A 14054-nucleotide genomic window follows, 5' to 3' on the forward strand; every position below is an offset into this window, starting at 1 on the left:
AATTTGGCATCATCTGACCACAGCCACTTTATCTCATTCTCTTACACTTCCAGAAAATGGGCCCTTTATCTAACCAAAAATGATGAAAAATCTCAGCAGGTCTGACAGCACCTGTGGAGAGAGAATAGAGCCAGCGTTACTAGCCTGGATGACCATTTGTCAGAGCTCATCCAGACTCGAAACATTGATTCTGTTTTCTCTCCTCAGATGCTGTCAGGTCCGATCAGATTTTCCAACATCTTCTGTTTTTGTTTCAGATTCCAGCATCCACAAGATTTTGCTCTTATCTTGGGGCCCTTTATCTAGTTTGGAGAAAATAAAGGCTGGAATGTGCCGGCCACTCACACCAGCGGGATTCTCCAGTCCCGCCGGCAGTGCAACCCTTCTCGTGGGTTTCCCGCCAGTATGGGGGGGTGACGTCCATGGAAATTCCCATATCAAGAATTAACTGATGAACAGGGCAGAAAATAGGTCAACCATTCGGCATGGCGGCACAGTGGTCAGCACGGCTGCCTCACAGCACCAGGGAGCTGGGTTCAATTCTCAGCTTGGGTCACTGTCTGTGCGCAGTTTGCACAATCTCCCCGTGTCTGCGTGGGTTTCCTCCCAGTGCTCTGGTTTCCTCCCAAAGACATGCAAGTTAGGTGGACGGTGATACTAAATTACCCCTTAGCATCAGGGGGACTAGCTTGGGTAAACGCATGGGGTTGTGGGGGTAGGACTAGGGTGGGATTGTGGTCGGTGCAGACTCGATGGGCCAAATGGCGTCCTTCTGCACTGTAGGGAGTCTATGATTTATAACTCTCAGTCTCTGTTCTAACCCCTCTAGCCTCCCACTTCACAGCGCCAACTCCCAATTGAATATTTGTACCCTTGGCTAGAAATATTCTTTGAATGAAATAGTTTATTTGGTTTGGTTTGAAGTGCTGGAGTAAACTGCACCATCATCCTTCTGCAAGATCGAAGGTCACTTTGAACAGTGCAATCCTTTGCTTGCTTGTCTATCTGACTCACCAGTCCAGGAAAATCATTTCCGCCACTCCTTTCTCCCACAGGCTTCAGCTGCCCACGTGTCCTAATAACCCACAGTGCTTTCCCCATTTCAATGCTTCTCTCTTAAAAATTAAATACGATATCAATAAATAGAAACAGCAAAACATGAAAAGGCAATGCTTTGGGGTGGGATGGAAGGGGGGAGGGGGTGTTGGTGGCTGGATCCTGCTCCTGTTACTGGTGTCAGATCTCATGAGAAAAATAGCTTCAAATGACAGAGAGAGAAGCACACTTTAAAGTGCAGTGTCTGATCCATCGCAAAATACTCCTGGTGGGCAAAAGTCCAAAGGTCCTCCAGGAACCGCAGAGTGAAAGCTGCAGTCAGATATATCCTGCAAAGATTACTTCCAGGAGGAAGTTGAAATAAGCATGGTATCTTTTCCTGGATCTAGATTCAAGGACTTCCGGATACTTAAACAAAAAACACAGGCATGGAGGCAAAACGGAATTGTCCAGTAGAAGAAGAGGCTTGTTCATACAGAGCCTCAGAGACCTATATACTGTCCACAAAGACCCACTTTGAATCATGCTTCATCTCTGATTGTCTTGAAGTCAGACCATGTTCTGAAGAACAGCGTTCCCTCTTTTTTTTTTTACATAAGACCGTGTTTGGGTAGGTCCATTGCGTGCAGACACCTCTAGCTCCTTATTAGTCTATGTAAGCACTCGTGCGCACACACACACACATACACACATACAAGCCAGTCACTGTGTGGGGCTGCACTGCCCCACTCCGTTGCTCATCTGTGAACCGCCAACTCCCGGCTTTCGTTGAAAAGGTGCTGGTACTGGTTAAGGATGAACTCTACAATCTGGTTCTGGTAGACCATGTGGACCGCGATGTTCCCTATCTCCGTCTCAGGTTTCAGCAGGGTGGGGCCAAACACAATCGCCATACTTTGGGAACTCATCCGGTTCGGGTTGCGATCATCTATCACACTGGAACAGAGCAAAAGAGATCATTATAATTTCTGAAAGCTACGTTTCCCTTAATGTCTTTATCATTTGATTGCAACTTATAAATTGTGCTTAAGAAAAGCAAATTATTGCAGATGCTGGAATCTGAAACCAAAAGAGAAAACGCTGGAAAATCTCAGCAGGTCTGGCAGCATCTGTAAGGAGAGAAAACAGCTGACGTTTCGAGTCCAGATGATCCTTTGTCAAAGCTACAAGCCACAGAAAGTGGGAGATATTTGTACTGTAGTGTGAGGGAATAAAAGATGTGACAGAGCCACAAAAACAAGGGGAAAGGCTGCTAATGGCAGTCCATAGAGAGAATAAAAGGATGTGAATGGCCAAACAGCAGAGAAGCTGAAATCAGAGGGTAAACTGTGACAGATAAAGATGTGGGAGGAAGGGGTGGGAGATGGATGATAGAGAGATAAAATTGAGAAAAAGGGGAAAAAGGAGAAAGAAAGGAGGAAGAAAAGGTAAGAAAAGGAGGGACAAAATAGGGGGAAAGAGTGGAGGGGGGGTGGTGCTTAGATTCACCATGAACCAGCCCCAAGAATAACCGCTTCAATAAACTATTGTGCCCCTTGGCTAGTCCTCATGGAGCTGTTCACGAATCCAATGCTTGGTTTCATCAGTCAGAACATTGAATACTGGAGTTGGAAGATCTTGTTGAAGTTGTACAAGACATTGGGCCACACTTGGAATACTGTGTACAATTCTGGTCACCCTATTATAGAAAGGATATTATTAAACTAGAAAGAGTGCAGAGAAGATTTACTAGGATGCCACAAGGACTTGATGGATTGAGTTATAAGGAGAGGCTGAATAGACTGGGACTTTTTTTCTCTGGAGCGTAGGAGGCTGAGGGGTGACCTTATAGAGGTCTATAAAATAATGAGGGACATAGACAAGGTCAATATCTTTTCCCGAAGGTAGGGGAATCTAAAACTAGAGATCATAGGTTTAAGGTGAGAGGGGAAAGATACAAAAGTGTCCAGAGGGGCAATTCTTTCACACAGAGGGTGGTGAGTGTCTGGAACAAGCAGAGGTAGTAGTAGAGGCGGGTACAATTTTATTTTTTAAAAAAGCATTTAGATAATTACATGGGTACGATGGGTACAGAGGGATATGGGCCAAATGCGGACAATTGGGATTAGTTTAGGGGTTTAAAAAAAAGGGCAGCATGGACAAGTTGGGCCGAAGGGCCTGTTTCCCTGATATAAACCTCTATGACTCTATGACTACTTTGAGTTTGTCAGTCCAAATAAAGCCTTTCTGCTGTAAATATTGCCCACAGTGTCTTGCAAGGGTCCATTTTCTGGAGACATCTGTCACAGTTGCAGTTATGTTAAACTGCTACACCAGCAAAGACAAATAAAGGACACAAAAACCTTGAGTAACAGAAACCTGTAAACAGTGTAACACGACTCTGGTTGTTTTTTGGGCTTTCACACAATGCGTTTTATCCAGAATGAAGACAGGTACTCACTTGCACAGATGTTTGAAGAGAACTTGCATGGTATCATGGTTGGCCGTAGGGAGTGAATGGATTAAATCTTGAATATATGTCAACCGTTGACCAGGATCTCCCATTTCTGTTAACAAAAAAGAAACGTTTGTAAACGGAGGCAGGACACGCAATCCAGTTCTTGATAACAAATAGACTTTGTCTCCATATTTGCCAGAGTTACGTTTCCTGTTGCCACGACCACTTAGGGTTGATAGACGGTTCGGTCATACAGTGGTTAGCACCACTGCCTCAAGCTCCAGGGACCCAGGATTTGATTCCTGCCTTGGGTCACTGTCTGTGTGGAGTTTGCACATTCTCCCCATGTCTGTGTGGGTTTCCCATGGGTACTCCGGTTTCCTCCCACACTCCAAAGATGTACAGGTTAGGTTGGTTGGCCATGCTAAATTGCCCCTTAGTGCCCCTGGGTGCGTAGGTTAGAGGGATTAGTGGGATAAGTATGTGGGGTTACGGGGATAGGGCCTGGGTGGGATTATTGTCAGTGCAGATGGGCCAAATGGCCTCCTTCTGTACTGTAAGAATTCCACGATTGATGACTTACTTCCAGGCCCTGCAAACGCATAACATAAATTCAAATGATCGTGCGTATATTTAAACAGTGGGCACAAAATGGGCGGCATTCTGTGATTCTGTTCACCCCACTGCCAGTGAGAACTGGGAATTTGGCACTCAGCCAAAACTTCATTCACTGCAGCGGGACCGGAGAATCCCAGCCGCGGGCGCAGTCAGAGTTTTCTGACGTACATGTCACAAGGCTGTAAAACAGGACCACCTGCCACTTTCAACCCAGTTTATAGGTGGCTACCACCAAAGGAACATAAGAAGCTGGGCTTTATGCCCCCTCCCAGAGACAGACGAGAGTGTTTCATGCAACAAGACAGGTGCCTGGCCCACTGTCTTCGTGTCCACCCCCGACCCATAAAACAGTGGGCAGGTGGGCATCAAAATAGGCAGCCCATCCACCATTTACATAATAATTAATGAGGGATGGAGGGTGGGGGTGGAAGGAGGAGAGCAGGCGTAGTCAGTATAACACCTCTTCCCCACCCCAGTAAAACTCAGCCCAGCGAGCGGATGGGATTAGTTTATTTTACACAACGGGACACGCAGAAGGTCATCGGCACCAAATGTTGGGGTAGGTTTGCCGGTCCCACCAGCTGCAGGAATCGTCATGGGGGGGGGGGCTGGAAAATTTGACGGAACCGCTTACAGGTCTATTGACCTCGGGTGGGAAATTCGGTTCTCAGGGCCAGCTAGAAATTCCCAGTCGTTAACTCCGTTTCTCGCTCCGCGGATACGGCCTGACGTGCCTAGTATTTTCTGTTTGAGCTGAAAAGCATGCTGGGAAAAGTACAGGCACTTGGAGACCAGGCCAGTGAGGCTGAATGGCCTCCATCTCTGCTCCAAAGTTCATACAATGCCATGCAGATCAACAACATCGTGCATTTTCTTTTCCTCTCCTACCTCCATGACAATGCAAACCTTCTTGCAATGTTTTATTGGATTGTGGTCTATTGATATAGGCTGCTGGTTATGTTTTTAACCCTATCCTTTTCAATAATAAGTTAAAGCTTTTTTTAAAAGAAGATTTGTTAGGCTGACTGGCCATGTGAAATTGCCTCTTAGGGTCAGGGGAATTAATAGGTAAATACATGGGGTTACGGGGATAGGGCCTAGGTGAGATTGTTATCGATGCAGCTTTGATGGACTAAATGATCTCCTCCTGCCCTGTAGGGATTCTAAGTAAAAGGACCCTTGGCCCATTGCATCCTCACCAGTCAAAGACAAACCACCAACTATCCAGGCCCATTGTAAGCATGAACCTGATTACATCACTGGCGAGGGAGTGGCGAAAATTGGAAATCGTGGATCTTGCCGGCGAGATTTCTGGGCTTTGACAGATCTTGAACCCTCGGTGGTGATCTCATGCCCAAAGACCGTGGGTGCAAGGTACCACCCAACAACATGCAGCTAGAGAATAATGTGATAAATGTGAAATTACCCCATTTGGCAGAAAGCATAGGAAAGCAGAATATTTAAATAAAAGAGGTGTCAGTATTGGTGTTCATGTGGATTTCAGTAGCGAGGATGTTAGCTTTTACTGTAAGGAGGTTGGAGCACAAGTATAAGGAAGTATTACTGTAATTATTCAAACCACTTTCATGGTGTAAAGTGCTTTGTCGTTATTTAGAATCAATAGGTTCCCGTTGACCTTTAATATTTTATCCCTCTCAGTCTCGATGGTGGCACAGTGGCTAACACCACTGTCTCAGAGTGCAAGTGAACCCGGGTTCGATTCCCGGCTTGGGTCATTGTCTGTGCGGAGTCTGCATGTTCTCTGTGTGGGTTTCCTTTGGGTGCTTCGGTTTCCTCCCACAGTCCAAAGATAGGCAGATTAGATTGATTGGCCATACGTGGAGTTAGGGGGGTAGGTTGGAGGGGAGGGCCTGGGCAGGTTGCTCTTTAGGAGTGTCGGTGCAGACCTGTCGGGCCAAGAGGCCTCTTTCAGTACTGTAGGGATTAATGGTTCTCCAGTCCACAAATAGCTCCATGGAAACCAGCCATTTTGTGTTTTGAGTGTAAAATGTATGTATTACTAAAAATCTTGTGCAGCATAATACTTTTTTTTATCCACAAATCATGCTTCTCGTGTCAATGTTTTCTCAGGCTTTCCAACTAAATGTCAACTGTCATGATATAGTTACAATTAGATGGTTCTTTTGAATAAGATTCTGGAACCTTTCTCCCAACTTTGGCACCAATCAGTTTTACAAATATATATATAAAAAATACTTAGAACCATTAATTAGTTGTGGGCGATATCACAGTTATTGGCCAATATAAATAATCCATCAGCAGATCGTAGAAACAGCAACTGGGGCATCATAAAGGATAGTGTTACCCTGAATATAAACATTTCGCTTACTTATTGCGGCGATGAAGTTCTCAAAATGGCTGAATGGAAACAATGGCTCAGGCAGCTCCCGGAAGAAGAGTTTCAGGGCCCCGGTGATCACGTGGACATCATCCCATGGGCCTTCCTCCAGGTTCACATTTTCATCTGCGCAGAGGGGAAAGGGAGAAGGAAAGAATGAACAAGTTCAGCTTCAATTGAGCCACCACTAACATAAAGGCTCAATCCTCTCAACCTTATCAGTTAGCTCTCTGAACACTCATTTGTTGCTGTTTACTCAGGGTACGCAGGCCACCTGGGGTGTCGCTATGGTCATATCCCGCATGGTGCTGAGTAATTGCTAAGCTGGTTGATCTCAGCAATCGTGCCATATTGAACAAAGAACAGTGCAGCACAGGAACAGGTCCCACTACCCGCCAAGCCTGCACCGACACATGGCACCTTCCTAAACCAAGGCCTTTTGGCTTTATGCAGTCCATATCCCTCTATTCCTGGCCTATTCATTGATCTGTTGAGATGCCTCTTAAACGTTGCTATTGTATCTGCTTCTACTGCGTCCTCTATTGTGTTTTCATTCTCAATTGTTATCGGGTAACACAACACTGGAACGTGTGGATGTGGGATGAGGAGAAGGCTGGACTCAGCAGGGATGCCCCAGATGGTAGCCTTCCAACCATCTTGCCAAAGTTTGACGCCCACCACCCTCTGTGTGAAAAAAATTGCCCCTCTGCACACTTTTGTATCTCTCCCCTCTCACCTTAAACCTAAGCCCTCTAGTTTTAGATTCCCATAACTTTGGGAAAAGATATTGACCATCTATCTTGTCTATGCCCCTCATTATTATATAAACCTCTATAAGGTCACCCCTCCTATGCTCCAGGAAAAAAAAACAGTCCCAGTCTGTTCAGCCTCTCCTTATAACTCAATCCATCAAGTCCCGGTAGCATCCTAGTAAATCTTTTCTGCACTCTTTCTAGTTTAATAATATCCTTTCTGTAATAGGGTGACCAGAATTGCACACAGTATTCCAAGTGCTGCCCAATGTCTTGTACAACTTTAACAAGATCTCCCAACTCCTGTATTCAATGACCACCTGGGGTGACAGACTAATATTCCAGTGCTAGCCAGCAGTCCTGCCGGATGTGCAGAAAATTGGAATAAAATTGAGTCATGCATACATACTTAGGGTAGGACATGCTGCGGTTCAAGGCAGCTCACCACCACTTTCTCAGGGGCAAATTAGGGAAGGGCAGCAAATGCTGGCCTAGCTGGGGACGCCCACATTCCATGAACAAACATTTAAAAATCTCAGAAGTCCTTTAAAATGGTGTACTGTACTGTAGGGATTCTGTGAATTCTGTCCAGAACCGTTACATCACCTGCTTTCTGGCGTCCAAGCTTGCTTTCAATAATAATGTTTGCGCCATACAATGCAAGCTTCACATAAAACGAATTGTTAAAATTATTTCTCGTGGACTCTTATCCAAGGCCCGGTGGGCAGTGCTATCAAATTTGGAAGTATTTTAGCTCAACCCATGAATCAAATGGGCTGAACGGCAGCATAACATCCCACTGCGTTGCTTGGATGTATCAAACTTTGCCAGGTTGCCTCGTTTAGAAATGTAACAGGAATCAAAATTCAAGCACAACAAGACCTCACTTGACTGTGAATGTCAGTCTTCCGTGTCCTACCCAGCACAACTCGAAGCTAAAATAACGATTTGAAAGTATGTTTTGAAAAGGGAGGTCACTTCTGTTCAACAATTACCCTGGAATGAGGGCGAGCCAGATACTGAAACAGAAAAATGTTGCTGCCTGTACCGTAGTGTATACCAAGTCCTGCTCCCCCATCACCTCTGTGGTCTCGGACTTACGTTGACATTCACACCGCAATTCCTCAAATTTACAATACTCATCTCTAAATACCAGCCATGCCTCTGCCTATCTGCAACATTCTCCAGCAATACAACTCTGTGTTCCTTCAATTCTGGCCTCTTATGCATGCTTGATTCCTTCATTTTATTACTGATGGCCAGGCCTTATTGAGTTGTTTCAGCTCCATCAGCTCTAGAATTCCATTTCAAAAGCCTCTTCTTTCTTCTTGAAGCTCCTTAAACATTAACAATCAGCTCAAGCTTTTGCTCGCCCTTCCTAATGCCATCTTGTGCTATCAAATTGGGCCTGGGGCAGCACAGTGGTTAACACTGCTGCCTCACAGCGCCAGGGACCCGGGTTCGATTCCTGGCTTGGAACACTGTCTAGTGAGTGGAGTCTGCACGATCTCCCCGTGTCTGAGTGGGTTCTGCCTGGGTGCTCCAGTTTCCTCCCACATTCTGGAAGACCTGCTGGTTAGGTGCATTGACCATGCTAAATTCTCCCTCAGTGTGGCGATTGGGAGTTTTCCACAGTAACTTCATTGCAGTGTTAACGTAAGCCTACTTGTAACACCAATAAATAAACTAAAAAAGTCCTGGGAAGCAGGGGGAGTTTTCACTCTGTTAAAGGTGGTAATATAACGACAAGATGTTGATATAGTTTTGAACAATCTCTTCAATACACGATGGACTCTCACCATGATTAACTTTGAAACGCAGTTTCTGTATGATCGCCAGATTGCCACTCACACGGTACAAGCCATCAATGTCCAAACCTAACAGGAGAAACAAGGAGGTCATTGAGAAGTCTTTATATGTTAGCTTTCAGAGAATCCTGGTGACAATAGGCCAGCAGGGCTTACAAAAGTATACCAAAGAATGACAATATCCTGTTCAATACCAAATTCAAAATAGGCGCCAGAAATATAAACTGCACTAATCACATAGATTGTACAGCACATAAACAGGCCATTCAGTCCAATTAGTCTCTGCTGGTATCTATGTTCCCAGAGGCTCCTCCCAGCCACCTTCATCTCAACCTATCCCTCAACGCACCCTCTCTTCCCTCCTCCCTCTTGTGTTTATTTAGCAGAAACCTTAAATACATCAATCGATTTATTCTTGTGGCACCAAGTTTCACCTTCCAATCACTCTCTGGGTATAACATAGAACATCAAAGCAGGAGTAGGCCATTTGGCCCTTTAAGCCTGCTTCATCATTTGACTGGATTGAACGTAGTTTCTATTTTCCTGTCTGCCCCCCTGAGTTTCCTACTCTATACTGACACAATCATTCCTAAATCAATATCTGGCCCAGCACTTCCTTTCAAAGGCTCACTTCCTTGATCTCTTTCACTAGGTTCCTGGTATGACATCATTGCTTTGGTCACAGCCCCATCCGATCAACCAGCCCAAAGCGGCAACGCTAGCTTTTCCCGCCTCTCTGATCCCTTCCCCCCAGCCAAGTGCTTCAGGTTCCTCTGCTGTTGCATTCGAATAGCAGTGAAATCAGCTCCGCAGCTGTGGATAGTGTGGGTAAGACGCAGAGGAGAGTGTGGGCAACAGGAAGGAGGGACTCACAGAAAGAAGGGGGGGGGGAAGAATGAGAACTGGTACTGAGCTGACACAAAGAGATTCGTTTGGAGATGGAAAGAATGCAAGACAAGCAGATAGAGATAGAAAGAGAGAGAGTCACTTAGAACAAGCTGGAGAGTTAGAAAAGATTTTGAGAGTGGAAGACAGCAAAAAGCTTGCCACTGGAAGAGAAAGATGAGATTTTTTTTCTTGTGAGTGATTATTATTCTGTGAGACCAACATGCAAAATGGACTCGTGGAGCTGAAGAATCTATAAAATCCCTACAGTGCAGAAAAAGGCCATTCGACCCATCGAGTCTGCACTGACTCTCCAAAACAGCACCCAATCCAGGGTGTCCCCTCCACCCTTCCCCAATAACCGCACACATTTACCTCACTAATCCTCCTAAACTACACATCTTGGGACACCAAGAGCCCTATTTTACCATTGCATCGCGCCCGTTTTCAGACTCGAAAACGTGGTAAAGTCGGGTGTGAGGCCATTAACGCGACCCGCGCCTGCGCAGATGGCCACTTCACCGAGACCCAGGAATGGCTGCGATTCAATTAGTGCCCGAAACGGGCGCAATGGTGATTTACATGCATTTAAACTGAATTAATGAACTGCCCGCCCAACTTTATCAGCATTTCCCCCTTTACCACCACGTTCGCCAACCCAGAACCGCGCCGAAATGGACCTGCTGAATAAAAGCCTGAATCGGGCGCTGGGGATGGAGGAGTGAGGCCTGATCATTCTCTGATGGACGGAGGGAGGCCCGATCACTCACTGTGTGTGTGTGTGTGTGTGTGTGTGTGTGTGTGTGTGTGTGTGTGTGTGTGGGGGGGGGGGGGGGGGGGGGGGGCGCGGGTGGCAGGGGATCATGATCGGTCTGGTAGTAGTGAGGGGGGTGGATGAGAAGGACAGCGATGTCTGTGGGGCCATCGCACCTGCTTTTTGCTCCCGGGAGCAATCTGACATGGGCGCATTTTTCCAATTGTTTTTCTAACTGCGCATGCACAGTTCAGGGTTCCGACCGTCTCGGGCGTGCTAAATCCCACCCACAGCGCAAATGGGACCCACGATTTTTTTTTCAGGCAAAGTGCTAAGGGGAGGTGACCAGATTCCGCGCACAGAATGAAAATGGTAAAATCAGGCCCTAAGGGGCCTGTTTAATTTTCAATTTAGTGTGGCCAACCCACCTGAACTGCACATCTTTAGACTGTGGGTGGAAACTGGAGCACCTGGAGGAAACCCACTCAGACATGGGGAGAATGTGCAGACTCCACACAGTCACCCAAAGCCAGAATTGAACACAGATCCCTGGCGCTGTGAGGCAGCAATGCTGATAACTGTGCCACCAAACCACCCATTATCACCCAGCGCTGTCCCACTGACAGCAATCAGGAGTAATGGCTGAGACACATGCCTCACACTGGTAGGTGACATTACCTCGTTTCTCCACAGCCTGAATGCACTTCATGACAAACTGAGGCACTGTGGTGTTCTCCCGCCGGCACAGATCCTCCAAACTGCAGCCAAATACTTGATCTGCAAAACACAAATTGAACATTGCTGAGCCTCTGACCATTAAACAATCTCTGACGGCCTTACTGGGCTAACGCCATGGAAACTGGAGAAGTGAATGATCTGAGTGATTAAGGCAGGGCCAGAGAGTGTGCTGGAAACTCTACACAGTACCCATGGTACATTATTTCACAAAGTGTATACAGTTACATGCACATGTGCCAAATCACATTAATAAGGCTGATTTATTCAAATGACACTACAGTTACCTTAATATAAAGAATGTACAGTACTTGCAAAGTTAATTTAAATTCAAAGCAAAGGTCAGAATGTTCTGGTCAGTCACACCGGTGGGATTCACTTGTCCCGACGTAGATTTCCCTGAGCACAAACTGTTCATCATCGCTTGCAGCAGCAGTGGGGTGTGAATGGGCAAAATATTCCAGCTGGTATATCTGATTACATTAACATTCATAATACAAACATAGCAACACACTGATTGTATTAACATAGAGGGGGGGCTGTATGCTACCGTACGTGCATGCACTAATATAAGACAGAAACCAACAGCGTCTAGACACTAATGTGAGGGGAGACGGTGACGTAATGTCAGTGCATCAGGAATGATGTAGAGAACCTTCCACACACCTGACGAAGGAACGGCGTTTCCAAAAGCTTGTGGGATTACTAGCTAATAAACTAGTTGGACTTTAACCTGGTGTTGAGACTTCTTACAGTGCATTAGGAATCCAGAGGTTCAGGTAAACACAGGTTCAAATCTCTCAAATCTTAAATTAAATTCAATTAACAGAATAAGAACGCCAAAAAATGGAAACAATTGTTGTAATGTCCTTCCAAGAAGGAAATCTGCCATCCTTACCTGGTCTGGCCTCCAGGTGAAACTTAACTGCCCTCTGAAATAGCCCAACTAGCCAGTCACTTGTACCAAGTTGCTACTAAGTTCAGAAGGAATGAAGCCAGAAGGACCACCAGCATCAAGGCACCAGGAAAGACAATGGCAAAACCAGCCTGGTCGAGCTTGCGGAGTCCTCCTTACCAACACTGAGGGTGACAGAATGTACTCTGGGTGGGGGAATTTCAATGCTCATCACGAGGAGTGACCAAGCTGGCTGGGTTCTAAAGGGCATAACTGCGAGACTGGGTCTGCAGGAGGTGGTGAGGCAACCAACGAAAAGCATACCTGACCTCAGGCCCATCAGTCTGCCTACTACAGGTGTATCTGACTATGATAGGACTGTTCAGGTTGACCACAGTACAGCCTTGTGAAGACAAAGTCCCATCTTCACATTGAGGATACTCTACAGCGGGCTGTGTGGCACCGTACTAAATGAGGGTAGATTTTGAAAGGATCTAACAGCTCAAAAGTGGGCAACCACAGTCATAGTCTCTCCATTTATCAACTTTTCTATGTCGTTTTGAAGTTCTACTCCATCCTTCTCATAGTCCACAACACTTCCACATTAATTGGATCTCCCTTAATGTGGCATACATACAATTCCCTAAATTTCCACCCCTCTTATTGTGGAGTTCTACTAGAGGTAGACAAAAACGTTGACAAGCGACACAAGACTTGAATAAGGCACTCACTGAGTGTGTTAAAATGGGCGGCACGGGTTTGTAGGGCCGAAGGGCCTGTTTCCTGTGCTGTTCTTTGTTTATTCATCAGCAAATTTTGAAGTTGTGCCTGGTGCGCCAAAGTCTATGACTGGGATTTTCCAGCCGCACTCGGCCTAAAATTGGAAAACCCTACCCGAAGTCAATGGACCCCACCCCCACTTCCCCCCACCCGCTATGATTCCTGTGGCAGGCGGGACAGGATAATTCCAATCTGTCCACTTGTGTTTTCATTTACATCTCTCAACCGTGCTCTGTCCGGACCTCAAATCTACCGCCCTCGCTGCTCCTCCAATCACAGTTACTGTCTCTAGAGGAGGAGCAAGTTTGGGAGAGAGGGAGCCTCTGATTGGAGGAGGGGAGGGCTGGAACATGTTTCACCGCTGGTGTAAAGGAGTGAAGGAACTGGGGTGGATGGGGGAGGGGGTTCCTCTATGCCCACTGGTACCCCTCTGTGTGCCTCCTGCCACCCCCATCCTTTTGCTGGGCTCTCCAATTCCCTCCCTGATGAAAATGCCCAACAAAGTCCACTATCCCTGTTCCTTTCTGGGGACAGTGTGTCATCCCCTGATGAAGGGGCAGCCAGCGCTCCGAAAGCTTGTGGCTTTTGCTGCCAAATAAATCTGTTGGACTTTAACGTGGTGTCGTGAGGCTTCTTACTGTGTCATCCCAACAGCCATTGCTTGATTCAGCTACAGAGTTCCTGCCCAATCAGAATGGCTCGCAGATTTTGAGGTGGGACCTCCTGTCCTCGAGGGGCAGAAGTCCCACTCTTACCTCATTAAGCCGCCGTAACCCCATTATTGCTGCAAGGCAGCCAAATTTAGTGCTAACCCACTTTTAAACTGGGGTAGGGTGGGTCTCGGGTGTTAGGGATGGGTGGTGAGGAATGTGTCCCCCTATAAAATTCACCCAAAAAAAACTCTGCCAATGTCAGCAATTCCCACTGTCTCTCCAGCAATCCCTCAAAACGAGGAGGATGCTTGCCAAGGTGCCT

General features: G+C 46.4%; 1 protein-coding gene across 2 annotated transcripts in view; it reads right to left on the bottom strand.

Annotated features, from left to right (window-relative positions):
- Positions 1-204: 204 nt before the first annotated feature.
- The window catches only part of LOC145359080 (rho GTPase-activating protein 27-like), a 205005-nt gene continuing 191155 nt past the window's right edge, over positions 205-14054 (bottom strand). For both annotated transcript variants that reach the window (XM_080213464.1, XM_080213463.1), the window contains 5 exons: positions 11348-11446; positions 9022-9099; positions 6462-6596; positions 3497-3602; positions 205-1992 (listed from right to left, as the gene is read on the bottom strand). In XM_080213464.1, coding sequence (XP_080069590.1) covers positions 1794-1992; positions 3497-3602; positions 6462-6596; positions 9022-9099; positions 11348-11446 — 617 coding nt within the window. In that variant the 3' untranslated portion in view covers positions 205-1793. The remainder of the gene's footprint in view (positions 1993-3496; positions 3603-6461; positions 6597-9021; positions 9100-11347; positions 11447-14054) is intronic.

Source organism: Carcharhinus amblyrhynchos, chromosome 27 (assembly GCF_965287045.1).
Source record: "Carcharhinus amblyrhynchos chromosome 27, sCarAmb.v2.hapA, whole genome shotgun sequence".
In the NCBI taxonomy this organism is placed as follows: Eukaryota; Metazoa; Chordata; class Chondrichthyes; order Carcharhiniformes; family Carcharhinidae; genus Carcharhinus; species Carcharhinus amblyrhynchos.